Source organism: Rhamphochromis sp. 'chilingali', assembly GCF_963969265.1.
Source record: "Rhamphochromis sp. 'chilingali' genome assembly, chromosome: 8".
In the NCBI taxonomy this organism is placed as follows: Eukaryota; Metazoa; Chordata; class Actinopteri; order Cichliformes; family Cichlidae; genus Rhamphochromis; species Rhamphochromis sp. 'chilingali'.
The window spans coordinates 29531279-29553116 of record NC_137935.1 but is presented as its reverse complement, the minus strand read 5'-3'; the positions used below and the strand labels follow the sequence as shown (position 1 = coordinate 29553116).

The following is a 21838-nucleotide window of genomic DNA, read 5'->3' as shown; positions in this document are numbered from 1 at the left end:
TTAGTCATGCGTCACACCGAGATAGTTATTAATGCAGCGAGCCAGCCGCTGTAATGATGAATAGTGAAATAAGAAACCGCTTTATCAATTTTTTCACAACTTCTGGCTTGAGCACGACTCCTTCAAAGAGTTGTTAAAAAATGCCAGTAGGTAAAAGGAAAGCCTTGAAATCTCTACAGAGTAGAGAATAGCAGAGAAAGTGAGTCTGAAAAGCCTCTGGTATTGATTAATAGTCCTTTGCATCCCTGCGAACAGAGTCGTTTTTCTACAGCTGTAAAAGCTTCACTATCTTTAATACGGAGACATGTTATAGCTGGATCTTTTTTTTTGTAAATTCATGTTATTCACTCCTCACTTTGCCCAGGCTCTGGTGACCCAGATGTCGTCCCCCGTGGTGACAAACCCCGCTGCGCTGACCGCCGAGGAATACTTCAACCCCAGCTCGACGACCACTCAGAGGGATATCGGCCACCCGTGCCAGCTCACAACCAAGACGCAGAGGTGACACGTGCCCACGGAAAAAGAAACAAAAAAACAAACCAAACATTCAGCCATGCGTAGAGCACAGTCGCCCTGAGTCGCAGAGTCGTTGTCAGAGCTGACAAAATGATGGACAGAGAAGAGCCCAGAGGAAAATCGGCCGTCCGCAGCAGCTGACCGCCGAGCTTCTGAGGTGAAAGGCAGCCAGATGACAGCGGCAGACAAACACTCAGGTTTTTACAAAGCTGGTGGAGAGTCGAGCAATTAGTGGGTTTCTGCAGTCGATCACTCAGCTCTGGCTCGATGACTCATGGCACATCATCTTCGCTCCAGCGTATTAACAAATGGAACAAAACAAAAAAGAAATGAAAGAACGCTTTCTGTGTCACTCAGGGAGCAAAAAGCAAAAGAAGTGAAAATATGAACTCAGTGAGGAAAGTAAAAGCAAATAAAAGAATGATCTGAGTGTTCAGGTGTTTTTTGTAACATAGCTGATGTTATTCCGCTGCCCATAAATCGGGGTTGTTGCTCTGTGTTTTGGGTCTTTCGGACATTTCCAGTACCATCGTTCTTCAAGCGGGTAATGAAAAGTTGCTGGACATCAGGAGGACGACGGGTCTGAGGTTGTAGAGCTGCCTCTCAATCTTGTGTTCATTCATTGGACAAATTAGAATATGAGAATCGATCGGCCTCGGTTTGAGAACGACTCAGCAGCTTGTGGACAGCCACTGTTAGCTGATGTGATCAATGTCTTTGTGCAGCTTCCTCCGGGCAAACATTTAACTGTCTGAGCAAGAGCATAAATTGCTTCAATTATGCTTTAGTCAGAAATGTATTTGCTGATATTTATTAATTAACTCTTTCTTCCTGCCTTCTTTCTTTTCCCATACGTGTGCTCGTTCCCAGGTTTAAAGCTAAGTTGTGGCTGTGTGAGTCCCACCCTCTTTCCCTGGCAGAACAAGTGGTGCCTATCATCGATCTCATGGCGATCTCGAACGCCCTGTTCGCTAAGCTGCGTGACTTCATCACTCTGCGTTTGCCGCCTGGCTTCCCTGTCAAGATTGGTGAGCACTGTGAGATTGAGACGCATGATGGGAGGGGGCTAAGATGTGTGCTGTTTAAATAAAGGGGGAGGGCGCAGTTATGGAAAGGTTGGAAAATGGACACACAGATTAATGGAAAGTTAAGACATGCAGAGAAAGGGTGTAAAGAAATGACCAAATTACTTATAAGATGTATCAATCATAAAAACAGAATAACTGATATAAAGGACATGTGTGTTATTGGAGGATGGGGGTGAAATTTCTCTCCTCTCCTTACAGAGATCCCTCTCTACCACATCCTGAATGCCAGGATCACCTTTAGTAACCTGAATGGCTGTGAGGAGGGAGCCGGTGTCCGTGCTGACAACGAAGTGGTGGTGGAGGGCGAAAGACAGAGGGACACCCCGAGGACAGACACCCCTTCTCCGGGCAGCGACTCGTCCAGCGTCTCCAGCTCTAGTTCCACCAGTAAGCGCCTCAGCTGTAGAATGTCTGTAGAAGCTTTTTCTTTTACCGCTCCACAAAAAAATGTTATATTCTTTTTAAACATCAGTGTAATTTATTATATGTATATTTTGTGTTAATAATGTAAGTCTGCAAAATATTGTCACCAAATCGTTGAACTAAATTGAGCCGAGTACACCACATGCCCCCTTTTAGACACACCCCTGCGTGGGACATGTAATCCTGCAGCAAGTTATCAGATTTGAAGATCATAACAAACTGTAGTCATTGGTTTATCTGCATAGAGACATATTTTACGTTAATGTCTGTAGCTTTATTGGACAGCATATAAACTGGATGTAACTACCATGACGTAATTCTCTGGAGTCTCCTTTAGATGTCTTCCAGATGAGCGTTTAGTTTTTAGTTAGTGACTGAGCCCATAAACTCATCAGGAAAGTGTTTGCAGTGGTCAGGGCACGAAGCTGTTTTCGCCCAGACTTCTATAGTAGTGGACGTTTTTGGGTTTTTTTGCAACCACAGCTGTTGCCATCTGGTGGCCTTTAGATAGAGTGCAGGTTTTCAGGCGTGTATGCATTGGCTTCATTGTTCCAACCCAGAAGCTGCATCTATCAGTTATACTGCTGCTGCGTAAGGCAAACAGCAGTGGTGACTAATACAGCCACACTCCTGACTTTGAACCTAAAAAAACATCCAGTCCAATGCATCTGACATAGAAACCGCCTGCCTTTACTTTGCTATTTCTGGCAATGGGATACAACACCTCTGACTAACCAGTGTTTGCTGGGTGTTAATTACAAATACTCTAATTATACACTTTGGAAATTTCAGCTAATACACATTACTGTGCAAATGTCTTGAGGCAATCCTCATGTCTTGATATGTTTCTAGGAAAATGGGAAGTAGGTGCAGCGATTTGCATGGACACGTGCACAAAAATAACAGAGTTTTTACAATTCCAACGAGCTTCAAAGTCAATATTTGCTGTGATCACCTTTATTCTTCAACACAGCCTGAACTCTCTTAGGAAGGTTTCTTCACATAGTCTTCAGGAATACTTCTCCAGGCTTCTTGTCGGACATTTAAAGCTCTTTTCTGTGAAGATGATCCCACACTCTCTCAGTAATGTTGAGGTCTGGGCTTTGGGACGCCAGTGCACGATCAACATTGTGTGTTTTTCTATCCAGGTATTTACTGCATTGGAAATGTGTTTGGGACCTTCATGCTGAAAAAAATGAAGCTATGCCAATCAAATGCTTTTTGAAAGAATCCCAACACCACTTAAATGAATCTCCAGATGATGACATCATGTTTTACAGATGGCTGTACCTCTTTCTCGATCTTCTTCAGACATACTGATGATGATTTGAAGCAAACATTTCAAATCTGGGTTCATCACTCCATAAGACCCGTTGCCACTGATGCTAAGTGTAATTTACCTCAGCCTTTTCTTCCCACTTACAACCACTGAGACCAGTCTCCTAGTAACAAAGTGTCTAATGTTACAATATAAAATTAGTTCTTATTGACTGTTATGTGAGACACAACACGGATTCATACTTTGAGTTTTTGAGTTTGAATGATTCATTGGTGAGTATTTAGTGGCTAATGTCTCTGAAAATAGTCAGGTGCAAAAGTACACTTTATTACAGGCTTTGGGTCAATAGACTGAGGTTTTGCCTCAATAGGTGACACATGTAAATCTGCAAATATGAAGTGTTTCCTGCCAGATTTGTCTGCTTTCTCCCAAACTTCTGCTGAGTGACAGGCTGACACTTGTAAATTTGTGCAATATCTGTTAATTCAAGGGTTTAAGTCTCCTCGTGCTTTCTTTTACTCAGAAAAAAAACCTCTTGTATTTTTCCGCTCCTCTCCTTTAGCCTCCTTTACTGCCAGATAACACTCCTTCCCATCTCTTGCCCTTTGCCTTCCCCCCCGTGTGCTGCAGTGTCCTGTCGAGCCAGCGAGATTCCCCCGTGTGTGTTTGAGGCCCCACCTGGATACACCATGCTAGGAGGCAAACAGAGAGACAGCATGAGGGAGGAGGAGGAGGATCTGCTGCAGTTTGCCATACAGCAGAGCCTTCTGGAGGCTGGCTCCGAATACGATCAGGTGGCTTCAATGTGAAACTCCTGCGAGATCATCTTTTCTCTTCTGCGGGGAGCTTAAATCAGTGCTTAACTGGCTATTAGCTAAATCAAACTGCTTCATATGTTTTGCTCAGGCTACACATGCACAGTTAGCAATGATCCAGATAGCATAGTCGTTTAAAAAGACTACAGCAGGGTTCCTATTTTTACTGAAGACTCTCAGTCTAGCTGGCTTTTATGACAGTTGGCGGTCATCATCAGGTTGGAAGCTAAGGTTAATGTTACACTTCATCATTTTTGATGGTGCTGTAAAGGTTGGGTGTATTCCCCGCATCCTATAAAGAGCAGCTGATTGTAGCCTACACATAGTGAATGAACCTGTGTCAGCATACTGGGAATGCTACACTGTGGATGAGCTGAACGTAGTTCTGTTTTAATCAAGCCCACAGACTAGCTAATGGATGACTTGGATGATGTTTAGGCAGTGCAGTTGCACGTTATGAAGTTCATAATTTATTAATTTATACAAAACAGTTCAATTTTTGATTCATATGGGACGCTCAAATTCATGTACCATAAATTCTTATTCTTTTCTGTCATTGGGTTGCCCAAATTGTACTAAAGGCTCAAAAAGTGTACCCTACACCTTTGCACCAGGAGTAGCTGGAACCATTGTTGTCCAGTACTGTGTGTTCAGAGATGCTCTTCTGTGGCCTTTGGTGCCGTTCAATCAGCTAGCTCAAAGCAGTCAGGCCATAAACGAGGCATTTTTACCCAAATCTCAGACCATTCTCTTTAAACAGCAGAGATGTTTTTGTGGGAAAATCCCAGCAGATGAGCAGTTTCTGACACGCTTAGACCAGCATGTCTCGCACCATCAACAATGACACATTTAAAGTTCCTTAAATCATCGTTCTTCCTCATTCTAATGCTCAATTTAAACTTCAGAGGATCATCTCGGCCGGGTCTGCCCAAATTCAGTCGCGGCCATGTAATCGGCTGATGAGACATTTGCATTAAGAAGCACTTGTGTGCATGTATATCTTTAGCAGCCTCTGAGGTGCATCTCTGCTGCAGAGATGCACCTCGCCAAACTGATGTTTTGCAATGTGTCTCGTTATGTGTTCCAAACATGTTAAATCTGATATGTCACACACAAATTCTGTGTCTGTTTAAACAGTAGACAGTGGAGATGCGGCTTTCCCATACTAATATGGTGCTGACGCGTTACTGTAATTAATGGCAGCGGAGTATGACATATCTGTGTGTATATTTCTATGAGCAGGCACAGGGAGCAAATGTGGAAAGTATTCTCCCTGCTTTTAAATTATACGGCGCAAATGGCAGCAATAAATTTAACCATAAGTCAAGCAAGACCAGACAAATATACGCAGTGAAGGAGGGAAAAAGTGAGCTGTTTTGAAAATAAAAAAACAATCAGTGCTGAAGTAAAATCAGTAAGTAGAATAAATTGGCTCTGATGTGTGGCGCACGCTGCCTGAGGATCGGCGCTGTTTAAAATCCCAGAGATCCTCGGTCCTGATAGCCCTTGGCCTTCTTCCAGACGTTACAGAAAGTGAGGTATAAATAGGCTCTGTGAGACAGGTCAGAGAACATCCTCTGAGTTTTCTTAGCTGAAATACACAAGGGGAAGGAGCAGAGGAGGCAAGGGCACGGTTGCAGCTTAGGCTTTGTGCTGCAGTTTGTGCTCTCGTCTCCAGCAGCCGTACCGAGCGCTTCCACCGCTGCGCCGCCGAGAAAGGTGACACTTTTAATTACTGCTCTAATACCAAAGCAGGACAGGTGTTAAAGGATCGTCCCGCCGACACGCTGTGTTTTACAGATTTAACTGCTGTACAAATCTAGCTTACACGGTATCCTGTCATCTTCTAAAAAACAGCTTTTGTTCACAGCTTCCATATATTTCTGTGACAGTGTGAAGCTGAATTTGAAACTTGAACGTCTATATTTAACAAGTGCTTCTCATCTTTATTAATCACTGGTAGCATTAAAACTGTACGTGGACTTGAGTAGGACCGCAGCCAGGATCGATCATTTAGTTTACGACCAAGGCCGCTGGCTCTGTCTCTACCATACGTTAACAGGAAGCTGCCTACAGGGAACGAGGATGCGTTTGTTTTGCATGCACCGCTTCCTGCAGCGCTCCTTCACTGACTTCCTGTGCCGCCTTCTCTTTTGTGTGCCCAGGTGACCATCTGGGAGGCGCTGACCAACAGCAAGCCGGGGACTCACCCTCTGTCCTGCGACCCGAGTCGTGTCGAGAGGTCAGAATGAAAGCCTTTGTTTTATTTTGGGGGATTTTTAATGACTCCCACGTGTTTGAGTTAAAGCTCTTTGTTATTGGGGACTTTGTTAGAAAGTCTGATAAAAGCGTCAGTGAATGAAAGAGAGCGGGACTTTCGTTGTCAGCAGCGAGGGGAAAAAAGCCCCCGCATAAATCTCCTTGAGTGCCAGGATGAAGGCGATTATATCCTGCCATCCCTCCACCGCATTGTCTCTGACTTCCTCTCAGCTCTCTTATGTGTTGTTAATCTTCAGTGTCTCGCACTCCTCTGTGAATTTTTTTTTCCTGTGGTTCTTTCCTCCCATACTTGACTCACATCCTGTATTCCTGTCCCATTCCTTGCTCTATTCTCTTATCCATCCTGCTATTCTCCCCCTCTCCTATCTGCTATCTGAGCTCCAGTGTGTGTGTGTGTGTGTGTGTGTGTGTGTGTGTGTGTGTGTGTGTGTGTGTGTGTGTGTGTGTGTGTGTGTGTGTGTGTGTGTGTTTGCAGAGAGGGGGTGTTGGTGGGAGGATGAGAGAGTTGAGAGAGTTTCCTGCTTTCTCAGTTGACAGTGCTGTAGTTGACTTTAGCCTCTGTTATCTTTAGACAGTGTTTCTCTCTGGGTGCATTCCCTGTTTGCAGATGGCTGGTTGGATTCACAGACTGTCCTATCCTCTTCGTCACTGCCTCCCCCCCAAGTCTTGCCATAGCAGTGTTTACTCGAGCCAAAGTTCTAACCTGAGGGGAAAGTGTTGGACCTATAGACCGACACCAAGAGAAAGTTGCAAAGCTGTAAAAATAAGAACAGAATGCAATCTCATAAACCCAAATATTACTGTAGAACACAGAAAATATGTCAGATATGGAAAAATAAGCTAACATCTCAGCAGAGTGGAGGCAGATTGGCTCAGTGGAAGCAGGACTGATCACTAGAGCAGTGCTGTCGGCATCGAGTTTGACAGCGTGGGAAAGAGGAAGTGATGTAAATAACAGACCAGCAGTCAGACACCCAGGAAAGCAGGCGGATCGTCCTTGATGAACTTAAGCATAAGTTTGATTTCTAAATGCAGTGCTGCCCGAGGGCCCAAAATCATGGGCCAGTACTGCTTTTCTGCCTTATCCAGAATTTTGGCAAATTGGTGAACGTCTTTACTCATGAGAAACGCTGCCTGTCTTTTTCTACCCAGTTAAACTAATCAGTTGCAAAATGTCCCTCCAGCTGTTTCTTTTTAGCATCACTTAACGTTTTTGAGATGTGTTGCTGTGGGGCATCAAGTCCCACATGAGCTAATACTTTTCTAAAGCAGTAAAATGTTTAACCGTTTGGCATGTTTTCTGTGTTCCACTATAAATAAAGTTAGTGTCTATGAGATTTTCACGTCAGAGTCCCAAATTGTATTTTATTTGATGCATTTTTTTGGCATTGGGGTTGCAGAGAGAAATGCTTGGCTATTGTGTGTAGTGTCCTCAGAATGACTTAGCTGGGAAAAAAAAGACAGTGACAGCTTAAATGCTTGACTCCAGGGTTTCTGTGTCCATCTTTTATATACAGTCTGTGGTAAAAACAGTTTTGGTTTTTTTTAGTATTTCGTGATAGAACCGAGCACAGTTATGGGAACGCATGTCTCGCTGTGTCTCTTCTGAAGCCTTTGTCGCACCTTGTTTTTAAATAAAGCGTTTACTAAGACTCCACAATGTAGTCTGCAGCTAATTTGAGTCGATAATAGCTTTCTCCCACCGTTCATCAAATCTGCAGAATGACAGACGGTAATAAATGGAATCAGGACGAGACAGATCCAGGTTTAAGTTCCGGTGAAGCGTTAGATTAAAAGACAAAGCAAAGTGTCACGATGGAAAGATAAACAGCAATCAGAGGAGATTCTCATAACCTGGCAACCCAGACCTCATTCATTATTCATGCATTGACTCACAGTGAAACCATTACTGACTTATCCTTATTATGAATGATGCCTACTGTGTGCCCACTGAGGAGGTTTTTAAACCCGTGTTTCCTCGCCCCTGTACGCAGCACCCCCCAGCACAAGCCCCGCCCCCCCACCAGCCTTTGCTCCACCCCCTCCAAGAAGAAGCCGACCACCTGCAGCTATGACGAGCAGCTGCGTATCGCCATGGAGATCTCAGCCCGGGAGCAGCAGGAGGCAGAGCTTCGGCAGCAGCAGGAGGAGGAGGAGCTGCAGCGCATCATCCAGCTGTCACTCATGGAGAAATGAGCCCCTCACCCCACACCCTCCCTCTGAACCAGGCGGTCCTGCCAGGGTGGGGGGTTTGGACTGAGGGGAGGTGGGTGGAAAAGGGCAGGTGTCCGCTTAAAATCTTGGAAATTTAAAAAGAAAACCATCTTAGAGGTAACATCTGACCTGGCCGTCCCTCCCCTCGCCTCAGCCAGACCCTTTTCCCATGAAGCCATGAGGTGGTTGCGTCTGCCCGGCTTCACAAAGCCAGAGATGGACGCACGCCTGGTCTCTCTTCTGCCACATTGGCACTTTCTCAACAAGTGCCAGTTTACAACCAACGACACATCCGGTACAGTTTAACAGGAACTCCGTCTCGAATTAATGATTTCTTGGGGGGTGTTTTGCAAGGGTGCGTGTTTGTCTGTGCGTGTGTGTGTGTGCGTTTAAAACAAACCAGCTCAACGCACAGAAGGTCAATAAGGTCAACTAAACAGTTCCCCTAAATGTAGTGTGTCAGGCCAACTCACTGCTCCAGCACCTAATGCACACTCACCCCACGCTCCCGTCACCACTGAGCGCGTGTGGTTTTCAGTTCTGACTGCATCGAAGAGCGCAGCGGCGTGGAGAACGCCTTCCTCATTTGAAGGCCGATAAATTATCAGACTTCCTCAGTTTTTAATGAAAATTTTTAAAATGATGGACTAATGTGTTTCTTCTTCTTCTTTTTTTTTTTTGATTTGCACAAAATCCAGATGTACTGTACTTGTGGGTGAAGCACATATATGACTGTTAATGGATGTTTGAGTTTGAGCACAAAGTTTAAAACAAAAAAAGAAACCCAGGCCGGGGTCTAGTTTTAAACCCTGACGCCGGGCTTTGCAAGGAGCACAGTAATGATGAGACTCCCAGATGAACACTAGGTGTGTACTAACTATACTGTATGTGAAGTAGAGCATTTATTAATAAAAACAGTAACAGGAATAAAGGTTTGTATGTGGATCGTGGGTTAGAGAAGAGTTTTCTCTGTAAATTTGCTTTTTCTCACCTTACATGAGCTGATGGTTGTTTGTTTTTGTTTTTTTGTGAGTGTGTTTCTGTGCATTATAATATTTCAGCATGGTCTGCACCCAATGAAAGGGGTGGGGGTCTTTTGTGACCTACGGCAAGTTTCACTGAGCAAAAGTTTTTTTAAAAGCTGAAAACTAAAATCCAGTGTAAAATCACCCCTCAAATTTTTTCTTAGAAATTGGCAGGGTGCAAATGTAGATGAGCTCTGAGGGACTTGTTTTGTTTTTGTGTGGAGGATGACGAGAGCAGGGACACCTTATGCTCTGTTTTTTTTTTTTTTTTAATTAAGTGAGAAATGTAAAACTTTCAGCATCAGCACAAACTGAGGATACCACCTTCTCTTTTCCTTCTGTAATTCATGGTTCTAAGCTTTCCCGGTTGGGTTAAGAAGTTAAAAAAATGCTCCTTTTGTTTTTTACTTTTTGAAAAAATGTTGCAAAACGTTAAAAAAAGCACAGTGTTTTCATGACGTATGCTGGGAAGTGAATTGACATGATTTAAATAAAGGAAAATCTTTTTTTTTTGGAGAGCAATGTAGAAATGTGTTATTTGATTTTTTTTTCCTTAAGCCTTTCAAATGCTCTGTAAATCCCTTCACCACCCCCCAAACCACACACACACGCGCTACAGTTCTTCCACTGTTAAGTTCGTTTCCGTGGTCCTCTCCAGTGGAGGACAGTGACAAAAGCAATTTATTTCACACGAGATTGGGGAATGCTGCGGCGTCTGTCAGCACCAGAGAGAGCTCATCCGTTTTTAGCAGCTGCCACCTTCATCATCGTCCCTGTGACATGGATTCCCAGAGCTGAAGAAGTCTGATCCAACTGGGTTGTTTTGTTTTTTTTTTTTGTTTGGCTTAAGTTATTTTAGGCTTACAAGGGAGAAAAAAAGGGGAGCAGATTAGAGGCTGTAAAACCTCCAAGAAACAGCACTCAGGACAGAGAAAAAAAGGACGAACCAGCAGTGCGCATTATGAAAAATACCAGGACTGTGGAAGGTACCGAGCTGCAAGCCTATGTGAAACGAATTTGCAAAGAGCTGCTGATATAAGTCACGTTCAGAGCATCAGTATGCAAAGAGGAAGGATGCCAATCTCAGCCTTTCTCCTCTTCTGCTCCACTGATTTTTATTCCCTCTCCTCATGATAAACACACACACACACACACACACATATTTTATTTGAAAATCCTTCTGCTGTGTCTGCTGAGGTGGATTTAATTGGTGAAAACGTCAGGGGATCTCAGCTTTTCCTCTTGATTCACTTAAACCACCAAAGAGTCTTTTGGTCTTCATATATGGAGCCTGTGAGTTTTGATGTCTTAGTTATCTCCAGCCTCTCTTTTTTTAAAAGCAGATTCAGTCCTTTAATGTCAGTCTGTGCCTCGTGTCTGTGTGTGGGTCTCTCAGCAGGGGCTCCGGTGGCCTACATCTCAGTATTTAATTACCCACATGAAACAGTAGGTAAAATGTCAGCCTGAAATAAGCTGCGCTGAACACTGATGGAGATCATTTCCCACTGGAGTTGGCACCGACGTGCTTAAAAGATCGGTTAGTTGTAGTTAAAAACGAGAGGTAAAATGTATTTCTATTAAGGATGTGCTTTTCAGTCATTCGAAAAGAAGCTTGGTAGTGGCAATACCCGATGTCATGAAATCCAGTTTTAGTGTGTGGATCAGCCTGTCCAGCAGGTGGCGGTATATTTAAAAGCTGGCCTCATTTCTTTGCCTTACATGGGAGTGGCTAAAAACAGAAAAACTAAGGAGTCACTACCGTTAAAACAAACTCACCACCTTTATTTACTGCTAAAGCAATTAAGTAATAATAATAATAATAATAAAAAACAAAAACAACATATCAGCTTTGTCCTGGTTTAATTAAAAATCTGAATAAAGACATGTCTGCCAGCTTTGAAAACAAAACCACAGAGACAAGTCTACTGAGAACAGTGCAAAACAACAATCCTCCCCGGGGTAAGAAACATGTCTCAAATTTTTTTTAAAAAGAAAAAGAGTCATCTAAACAGTAAAGTGCATGGTTTGAGAAACAAAAGCCCCTCTGGTTGGAGTTTTAGAAACTCTGAACAGGCAGCGAGGGTCACACTTAAAAAAAAAAAAAAAGGGGACACTGATATAAATGAGTGCATGAGCACCGTTCAGTCTTAGTTTGGACATTCATGACACTGTACAGACGAACCTGAACTCCAGTTCATACAAACATCCAGTGGTTTCCATGCAAATATATGCTTATCATTCATGTCTTGCATACTATACACATAACACCGGAGAACACACACAGGGGGTTACAGCTGACATTCATACACATCATGCGGTCTCTTTCACACACATAAGCGCAGCTTCAGTCGCATGTGTTCCAGTCTTGCTGATCTGAGGTTACATGGTGTTGTATAGCAGAGTGACGGCTCGCTGCTGCTTCTTCTCAGCGGAAGCTTTGCGAGAACGTCTTGACGAGTGTCCTCTCCCCGGCTGACGGGATGCAGGGACCGTGCTGTTGCTACTGCTGCTGTTCTCTGACTCCTCCCGTTCTCCTCTTTCCCCTCTGGTGGAGGGGGAGAGGCCGAGGGGTGGAGGGGATGTGTCATCACTGCACGAACCTGTTCTTTCAGAGCACGGCCTCTGAGCCAGCACTTTCTGCTTCTTCCATGTGTCGTCCGGGTGAGACTGGGGCGACGAGGGCGAGTCAGGCGAGTGCGACAGTGTTGCTCTGTTGTGCGTCCTCAGGTCCAAGCTGCTGAGGTCATGAGCCGACAGCTCCAGACAGTCCAGTTTAGCCAAGGAGGCCGATCTCTTCATGAGAGACGGGGGGGTGAGCCCCGCCTGGCGGATGCGCGCCTCTAGCTCTGTGGCTCTGTGCCACTCTGTTGGCTCCAACAAACTCCTCTGCTCCTGCTTCTCTAGGAGCTGCTGCCCCACTTTCAGAGCTGGAGGGCTCTCTTCAAAACTCACCCCTTTATAACTTTCTGGGTCTGTGTCCATGGCGTCTCTTGGCCCCTGAGGCTGCCCCAGTTCTTGTCCTCGACTGTCTGCCGTCTCGAGGGTGATGCCCTCGTGAAGAAAAGCCTGCAGCTCTCTCAGCGTCTGCTGAATCTTCTCCAGCTCCTGGCTGCCTCGGGCCAGCCTCTTCTGGGCAGCGCAGACGGGGCCGCAGCCCTCTTGCCTGACCCGAGAGCTTTCATCCGTGTCCGACTCCTGCAGCGTCACGCCATCCAGAGTCATTAGGTTCGAACAGTCCTGCAGGTTTTGGCTATGGAGCTGGCCCCGTCTGAGAGACTGGGCTGAGGTATCTTGAGATGATGCTGATAACTGCTCAGCAGAGGCCAGTGATGATGTCACTGTGTGGCTATCTGTGGATGTGTGCACACTGACAGGTATAGCACCAGAGACTTGGCTGATATCTGACTTTGGGGAACATGAAACGTCTTGGAGGTCGCTTGTGCCTGAGAAATCGGGTCTTTTGTGTGACCCCGTGTGCTTCTCTTCATCTTTGGACGTAGCATTAGCAGAAACAGCCATGTTCTCTCCCTGAGTGATCCTTTGTTCTGCAGCATGCATGGGGGAGTGGAGCAGCACGTGTTCGGAGGATACGGACAGTATGACAGGAGGTTGTTCGCTGCTGGGCGAATGCAGCGGAGACCGCTGACATGCCACCATCTCCAGTTCCTGCTTCAGCTTCTGCTCCAGCTGCTTGGTGGCCCGCCGCACGGAGCCCGCCGGCCAGTCGCACAACAGTGTGGTGGGAGGCTGGGGGTGTGAAGGTGGAGTCGAAGAGGTGTGCGTGACTTCAGAAGACTCCCCCTCTTCCTGATGTTCCGGTCGGATGACCTGAGGACTGTGAGAGGATGGAGGGAGTGGAGAAGATGAGGAGGAGGAAGGAGTCTGAAGAGATGCGGCGGGGTGTGATATGGCTTCGATCTCAGTGACAATATGGCGGACTGATATTCCGTTGTCGTGGTGAGTGTGATGAATCCGGTCAGGACTGGTTTTGTCAGAGCTGTCATCAGACTCCTGAGAGACAAAGAGAGGATACAGACTTTATTAGCACAGCCATTGTGAGGCTTTTATTCCAAGCAATGACTTATTAGCTCAGTCCTGTTTACACCAGTTTACACTCTTTTATAATCCACATAATACTACTGACAACTCGTTATAGGAGGAGGTTTGGTCTTGATTATTCTCTCATTGTCCAGCAGGTGTCACTGTGATCAGCTCAATCTATCTGCTACCACACAGTCCTCACATTCACTCAGATTCCAGTTTACTTCCCTCTGATTAAAACTTTAAAATAAAACCGTGGATACTATTCAAAGTTCATTTAAATCTCCTAAATCAAAGGATTTGACCGGAATTTTTAAATTTTTCTCTTTACAGCTGATGATGATGACAAAGGTCACTCTGAAAAGTGGTCGTACAACTGAGATGCTATTAAAAAAAATAAATAAATAAAAATGAACAGAAAGAAGCAGCTGAATGAAACCTTACCTGACTCATCTCATTCCTCTGCTCCTCCTCGTCTTCGCTGACCTCTGTTTCTCTGTCAGTTGACAGAGACGTCCTTTGCTGTGCCTGCTCTGAAAGCGTCCGATGTCGGCCATCTTTGGCCAGCCCCAGAAACTTCTCCCGGGCGCTGAAGAAGTCGATGCTGTCCGTGCTGTGGGTCGATGACCCGTCTGCCTCACCGCGGGTATCCAACTCGCTCGGGTTGTTGTTGTTGTCGTCGCTGGGAGCGAAAGCCGAGATCGGAGGCGAGGAAGTGGGAGTCGCAGGGCTGAGCGGAGTGTGGCTGTTGTTCGTTAAATCAGACAATGATTGGTTGATCATGTCCGAGTCAGTGGATCCCAGAGTGAGAGGAGAGACTTCCTCTGAACTGCTTCTGTCGGGTAAGATGAGGAACAGCTCCTCTGGTTTGCCCACTGAGCAGGACAGATGTGTGGGAGTGTCCCTGTGAGCGCGCTGCAGTTCAGGGGTGGGAGGTAGGATGTGGAGCGATGGTGGTGGAAGTGGAAGAGCGACGGGCACAGTGATGGCCACGCTCGCCGAGCTGCCCTGCTTTTCCTCTGGGACCACGGTGGCTGCTCGGGGTCTGGGGAGGGGAAGCAGGCGGGGGTCTGCGCAATCTGATCTGACCTCCTGAACCAGCGAGTCACACACTCCGTTGGAGAGCGCGTGCGAGTCTTCGGGCTCGGGGTAGAGCGCCTGCAGCACGGCCACACCCAGGAAGTGATGCACAGACGGGGAGGAGGTGTTGTTATTGTGAGAGTCAGCGCGGTTCAAGGAGGGAGATGAAGGCTTCGAGTCCAGGCGATCTGATAGGTCGCTGTCACTGTGGGAACGCCATAGCTTATTATGCCTCTGTTTGCTGAAGAACAAGAGGGAGAGAAGAGTTCGTTAGCTCCAAATTCCTTCTAAGGAACTGTACATGTTTCTGCATGAGAGCACACCTTGCCAGCAGAATTCCCTGATACTCCTCCAGCTGCTTCATGAAGGAAGGGTTCGGCTTGGTGACGGCCCGTCTTTCCTTCACATAGTCAAAGGCGGTGTCCAGGTTCCAGCCATACTCCTTCATAGCGTAGGCTATCACTGTGGAAGCAGAGCGGCTCACGCCCATCTTACAGTGAACCAGACACTTGGCACCGGCTTTCCTAAAGTGGGAAGGGAAAGAGGCAGGGTTGAAGCACATGAACTAGTGAGAAAGAGGAGCTTAAACTGTGTGTGTGTGTGTGTGTGTGTGTGTGTGTGTGTGTAGAAGCCTACTTGGCTTTGGTGATGAACTTGTACGTGTCGTTCCAGTACTCCAACAGGTTGGTGGCCTCCTCGTCGTACACTCTGATGTTGTGGTATTCAAACATTCCTGGAAAAAAGTTGTCGATTTCCCGGGTCACATTCAGGATGTAGCGCACTCTGGAGGAGAGACGGGAGGAGGCGTGTCAGTGTGATCTCATGGATGTGACGATGATAAACGAGCTACTCGTTTCAATCGACTTTAACGAGAAAATTTATTTAATACATCAATTTTAATCTTAGCTTAAGTGACTGATCTCTTACCCACTGTTCTGCAGCTCCTCCAGGTTAGAAGCGTTCCACTCTGAACCCTATAAACAACACAGGTCCAGTCATTAACAGCACGCGCTAAGTTTTTATTTACAATTAGAAAGACAAAACAAGGTTAGATGCAGCTTTTTACTGAACCTCAAGTCTGACATGACAAACCTTCACAGGCTAATGGAATCAAAGCCCAATTGTCTCACCAGGAAGACGTGATCAAATATTTCCGTGGGGCTGTCCATCTGTCCCAGGATCACAATCATCTCATTGTCTATGAACTCTTTAAACTCCCTCAGGTTGCACACCATCTGGATCTCCAGCTCTGTTCGGATCTGTGAAAGTTCAGGCAAACAATAAATGGTCTGATGACAGCTGATAACAGCAGCAGGGAAACGCAGAAAATCAGGGCATAAGTACATCTTTACAAGTAATAAAACCACAGACTGTACATAAAAGATGACTGCAGCCTCTGCGTCTGAAAAGTGAAGCCAGTGGCGTAAACATGCATTCTTTCTCACGACCATCGTGAGGAGACATCTGGGCTGCAAAAGGAAGTCTGAATCAAGCTTTTCAGAAAATGACCCTGTCGCTCTTGATTTATGACCTCTGTAAACACTTTAGTGATGAGTGTATAGCCCCAGTGTCTAGTTTCAATTCTAATTTAAATTTAAGTTACTTTGCACAGAAAGGCCCCTCTCCTGAAACCAGTTTCCAGTTTGGATTTGGGAGACAGACACCATCTCTACTTTTAAGATTAGGCTTAAAACGTTCCTTTTTGCTAAAGCAATTGGTTAGGTGGTTAGGATTCAGGTGACCCTGAATCCTCTCTCTTCTACAGTATGTCCTTTTATCCTGTCTTTCTCCCCTCACTCGCCATCCGGTCGCAGCAGATGGCCCCGCCCCTCCCCGAGCCTGGTTCTGCCGGAAGTTTCTTCCTGTTAAAAGGGAGTTTTTTCTTCCCACTGTTGCCAAAGTGCTTGCTCATTGGGGGTCATATGATTGTTAGTTTTTCTCTGTATGTATTACTGTAGGGTCCACCTTAAAATATAAAGAGCCTTGAGGCGACTGTTGTTGTGATTGGTTGCTATATAAATAAAACTTAATTAAATTGAAAACGGACAAATGACACATGACTGAGGACGCCAATGTTTACGTTGTGTAGACAGCTGGTTTGAAAGAGGAGAGAAGGAGGCCATCTACACAAGGCCATCTGTTCACTTCACAAGCCATGAGAGATGTCATGGTGACTATATCCACCTTTAATGTGCAGTCTATAGTTAACACCTACATCTAAGCACCAAATGTAAATTTCACTGTCCCCTCACCTCCTTTGAGGTGACGTTCTCCAGGTCCTTCTGCATCATTATCTCTCTGAGGCGCGTCTTGATCAGCCGTTCTGTGCGCTCCCTTTCTGTGGGCCTGCACATAAAACACACAAAGACCTCCATTTAAAAACAACTTTAACACTTGGCCAAAGTAAAAAAAATAAATAAATAAAAAAATTCACTTTGAAGAGAGCCACCTTCACAGCTGCATTACATTCATGTTCACTTTTACGCAAGTCTCAATGACATTACTTCCACCAGAGAACTACGGCTTTGTTTTGTGCTCCCGTTTGAGTTTGTGCTCTCAGATTTTCTGTTCCCCTCTCCAGTTTCTCAGAATTAGACAAAGTCCCCTTGTAGGATCTGCTTCTTGTTGTGCCGCGCTGTGTTCCTAAGTGTTCTGGCTGGGGGCCTTTCCGACGTCACACCGACGATACCAACAAGTGGCCTAATTGCCTCTCTGGAGAGAAGAGCTCAGTTTGTCTGTGAACGACTTCTTCTAACATTTTTTCTTTTGTTTTTTGCTTCAAACTGATTCCGGACATCAGCACACAGCAGTGTGGGTCAGCAGCTACAAAAAGGGGAAGTACAGTGACCACAGGTGTGTGACACTGCACAGATGAAAGCATCATCTGTGTTGGAAATGAGGTAGGAGGGGGGCTTGTTTAGCTCAACCCTGAACATTTCCCTGACCTCATGAGAACGAGTTGAGTGGAACGAGGGTTGAGTGAGAAAACAACAACAACAAAAACTGACACGGGTTATTTACTGACATGCAGTAACACTTTTACCTCACAACAAGCCTCCACTTGTCTGCAGACGGCCTGAGGGAGGGAAGCCTAGTCAGGCAAAAACACAGACTACACGAGGGCAAATGACGACATAAGGACCGGAGCTAATGAGTAAATGAATAATGGAAATTTTACGCAGCTTCCCTGAATTGCTTGCAGGTAGATAAGATTATTTTTAGTGTTGGGGCGGGGGAAAGCCATGTCAACAAACACTGACATGTCACGAGGCTTTAGCAGCCTCCCTGTCCGGGAAAACCAACAGGAACTTTCTGTGTTTGGCTGTAAGGGGCAGAGCCAAATCATTCCGAGAGAGACTGTGCGTGTCTGTGTGTGCGAAGTGTTTAAACGTATGGTTTGAAGTGGCTTTTTTTCTGCCCGAACTGTTCCTCATTATTTCCTCAAGTAGCCCCCGTCTTTGTGCTCACCACCTGCTCCTGTCTGTTTTTCTGCGACTCTACTTACCTATGAGTTTATCTGGACTCTACTTTTCCATAAGTAAATCAAGACAGCTAAAGCCTTGGCTATTTTAGACTCCAGAAGACCCCCAAAGAGAGAGTGTGTGTGTGTGTGCGTGAGGGGAGAGAGGCAGACAGTCTAAATAGGTAGCAGAGCATGTGACGAAGGAGCAGGGAGGGGAATTTCCCTGGTATCAGTGAAGACAAATCTATTGAAGTCACTGCTTGTATTTTATTATGTTTCCATGTAAATATGTTGATAAGGCAGCGTTATTCATCATGTTGTGAACACGTTAATGATTAGGCACCTTTGTAAACATCAGCGCTTCAGGCTTTTGTTTTGGTCTGTTGTTTTTGCCTCTCCTGGAAGGTTAGAGAGGGCACGTGGCCTCATTCCAGAGTCCATGGATCTGCAGACTGCAATATTTTAGTTTGGGGATGTAGCAACACTTGTTATGCTTGTTAGGCAATGCTGTTAGGAAGATGCGACTGCAACATATTTTTTACTTTTCACAGAAACAGCCACGGTGAAGGTGAATTTGTGATGAAACTGTGTACGACTGTGTGAGCAGTTACTGCTGTGAATTTCTGGGGAGCAGCGTGTTTACCCTCTAGTCTATGTCATGTGCATGTGTGCACATCAGGCGCAGGGTTTATGCCACACAATTCTCAAAGTGGTTTGCAGTGCTTCTCTGAAAAACCCTTTCCTTAATGTGGCCATCCTAATCTACTCACAGGTCTGTGAAGAGGACGGGTGAATTGGCACGGTGCGATTCGACATCCTGCATGGCGTTCCATTCGTTGATACACAACTGGCTGGATGAGACTCTGCTCTGGTAGTAGCTGACCCAGGTCAGGAACAGGCTGCCTGGGTAGTAGTTGTGGCAGCGAGCCACCTCGCAAGCTTTGTGGAGCGACTGGAGGGCTGACCTGAGGGCAGACAGTTGAAAGCAAGGAGATTTTTCACATGAGCAAATGTCACTGGGAGGAATGAAAAGTGCAGAAAGGAATTTGGACTTATAAAGAGTAAAAGTTATGTGAGAGTGAAAATAAAAAGGATGGATGTGTGAAGAATGAATAAAAACATGTGAGAACTAAACAACAGGGCATAGGTTGAAGCTATAAAGAGGCATAACACGATCATACTCAAAGGAGGAAGTCAGTCGGGGACAACAAAATAAAGATATGAAGAGGCGGTTCTGACACGTGAGAGGGATTGAAAGCAAAAACATGATAAGACAACAAATGAAAAGATAAGAAAAAGTGAGGAAAAAACAGTCTGGAGTTCAAAGTTAAGGGTGGAGCACAATGGACACATTGTTTGCAGGCCAACAGCTTCACACGGCTGTCATTCTGGTGGAATAAATAAAGGTTGCTCACCACATGGCCTGGACAGACACTGGTTTGAAGACGTGAACCCTGTTGACTGTCGACACACTAAAGCCACTGTGGAGATGCAAAGAGACAGGTTAGAAAACACAAAGCTCACAAACAAGTAAACAAAGTCATCAGAGCAGTCGGGCAGCTGCCCCAGGGAGCAGTAAGAGGAAGCAGGGAGTAGGTGTGGCGTCTTACCCATCTCCATCCAAGTGGATCATAGTGTCGCTCCAGAGAGGGAGAACCAGACCCACCGTGCAGCAGCTGCCAGAGAAGATCGACAAGGTAAAGACAGTGAAACAAGATGCACTGGTTTGCTTACTTTATCCTTTAGCTGAAAAAACTTTCACTGATTTATTGAATTTCTCTGACTGTGTCAACTACACCACAGTTACAGTATGAGGACGATCCAATTCAAGAAGAAAAAAGAAATCTGCATAGCAAAAACATAAATTCTTGAGTTATTATAAAACTACAATAAGACAGAGAAGGTGTACCTATCAGAGGAGACAAAGTCCATGCCGAGCACGATGCTCTCCTCTGTGTCCTGTCTACCATTGGTGGAAACCACCACCATGTAGCGGGTTACCTGAGGGCAGGCGCTCTCCAGACGCACAGCCTGCAAGAAAAGAAGGACAGGGGCAAACTGTAGAATCACCTGTGTAATGTCTTTGACTCTTTACAGCCCTGGAAATCAACCCTTTATCATTCAAGGGCCTATAGATACTTTATACCACAAGACTGGCATTTAAAACTCTGGATAGTGAATATGAGATATGCAGGGACAACCTAAGGTGGTTTTAACCAGTCCTTTTTTTAAAAATCCCTCTCTCATAAGCCCTTTTCATTAAACATGCAGCAGGGACATCAGGGGAAAGGCGAGCACACTTATAGTACACTTAGAGTTCTGCAAGGTTCATGTGAGGGTGTTGTTGTTGGCACAGCTGGAAGAGCTGAGACTTCCTTTGCCTCATAACTGTTTATGTTTTCAAAAGTCAATCCATGTTTCAGTTCTTAAGACCTTAATCAGATGCTCTGGAATATGCTCTCTGATCACAGGACCACACACAACTGACCTTTGTAATTATATTTATTTATGTGTGCTTGTTACTAACCAGTCTGATTGTGTCTTCTGGGCGCAGCACAGTGAACATGGTCTGAAGATGCTTCTGGAGGTCACCTGGACAAAAACATTTTCAAAGTATGAGACGACATCAGATAGAAAGTGTCATTTCCCGTGTGGATCCGTTTTGTCTGTGACTTATTAAGATGTTTTTGGGGGTTTTTTTTCCTATCCAGCAAACAAGCTCACCACTGCTGAGCTTATCTGCTCTGTTGTGAAACAGCTTGACAGAAATTAACGCCAGCCGTGACCCATGATGCTGTAGAGGAATGTCCATTTGAAGACATACTGTGCTCTTTAATCTCAAGTTTTTCCACAGAGTTCATTTGTGAGGTTTGGGGTGAAAAAGGGAGTAAGAGGAAGTTTTGGGAGATGGTGCAGCTGCTGTTTGTGTGGGCGCTGTAAGTATGAGGGTTTACCTGTGTGTTTGTTCCTGCGCTGGCTGATTCGAGGTGCGGAGTTCTGCGTGGGACTGTTACCCCTGGGAAGGAAGAGGGCTGCACCTTTAACTGTGAGGAAGCTCTCACTGATACTGGAAGAGAAGAGAAAATGAAGCATGAATAGAAGCCTAAAAAGCAATCTAATCATAACTGGTATTTTTTTGCGTAACTTAATTTGAAATCGCTTCCTTCCACATGCCGACCCCGGATGCCCATAACAGGCACAAGACGGGGACACGGACTAGTAGAGCGTTGTCGTGCCCTTGTGTCGCCGTCACAATGCCCCATTCAGCTCGCCTCTGGTCTGCAGGCTCCCCAGATCAGAGCTCACAGACCGATGCGAACAAAACAACATCCAAGCCCCGATGTGAACTCAGAACACAATGTTCTCTGGTCCTCCACACAGCTGGATTACACACACAAGACTTACTCACACTAACAGCTGCCAGGAGGGAGGGATAGGGGGAACTGAGGGGGACCGGGGGTCCGAGAGGGAAGATGGAACGAGTCCCCCTCCTACACAATGTTTTAGCTGCGATAAGAGTTGGCCAGCGCACAATACTTCAATCCAAAGCAGGCCTAGTTAAACGGGCTTTTTGCTCCCTTTGAGACACTTAATCTTATTAACTGTGACTGAGG

General features: G+C 45.6%; 2 protein-coding genes across 5 annotated transcripts in view; one reads left to right on the top strand and one right to left on the bottom strand.

The window, feature by feature from the left end:
* ankrd13b (ankyrin repeat domain 13B) overlaps nucleotides 1-10158 on the top strand; it is a 47904-nt gene extending 37746 nt beyond the window's left edge. For all 3 annotated transcript variants that reach the window (XM_080889382.1, XM_080889381.1, XM_080889383.1), the window contains 6 exons: nucleotides 365-501; nucleotides 1387-1544; nucleotides 1803-1991; nucleotides 3937-4100; nucleotides 6287-6363; nucleotides 8396-10158. In XM_080889382.1, the coding sequence (XP_080745508.1) occupies nucleotides 365-501; nucleotides 1387-1544; nucleotides 1803-1991; nucleotides 3937-4100; nucleotides 6287-6363; nucleotides 8396-8597 (927 nt within the window). In that variant the 3' untranslated portion in view covers nucleotides 8598-10158. The remainder of the gene's footprint in view (nucleotides 1-364; nucleotides 502-1386; nucleotides 1545-1802; nucleotides 1992-3936; nucleotides 4101-6286; nucleotides 6364-8395) is intronic.
* A 1325-nt stretch (nucleotides 10159-11483) lies between these two features.
* ssh2a (slingshot protein phosphatase 2a) overlaps nucleotides 11484-21838 on the bottom strand; it is a 33903-nt gene continuing 23548 nt past the window's right edge. For both annotated transcript variants that reach the window (XM_080888858.1, XM_080888857.1), the window contains 13 exons: nucleotides 21179-21291; nucleotides 20752-20816; nucleotides 20134-20255; nucleotides 19835-19900; nucleotides 19640-19705; nucleotides 18995-19189; nucleotides 17014-17107; nucleotides 15892-16020; nucleotides 15689-15735; nucleotides 15398-15544; nucleotides 15085-15285; nucleotides 14126-15002; nucleotides 11484-13651 (listed from right to left, as the gene is read on the bottom strand). In XM_080888858.1, the coding sequence (XP_080744984.1) occupies nucleotides 12020-13651; nucleotides 14126-15002; nucleotides 15085-15285; nucleotides 15398-15544; nucleotides 15689-15735; nucleotides 15892-16020; nucleotides 17014-17107; nucleotides 18995-19189; nucleotides 19640-19705; nucleotides 19835-19900; nucleotides 20134-20255; nucleotides 20752-20816; nucleotides 21179-21291 (3754 nt within the window). In that variant the 3' untranslated portion in view covers nucleotides 11484-12019. The remainder of the gene's footprint in view (nucleotides 13652-14125; nucleotides 15003-15084; nucleotides 15286-15397; nucleotides 15545-15688; nucleotides 15736-15891; nucleotides 16021-17013; nucleotides 17108-18994; nucleotides 19190-19639; nucleotides 19706-19834; nucleotides 19901-20133; nucleotides 20256-20751; nucleotides 20817-21178; nucleotides 21292-21838) is intronic.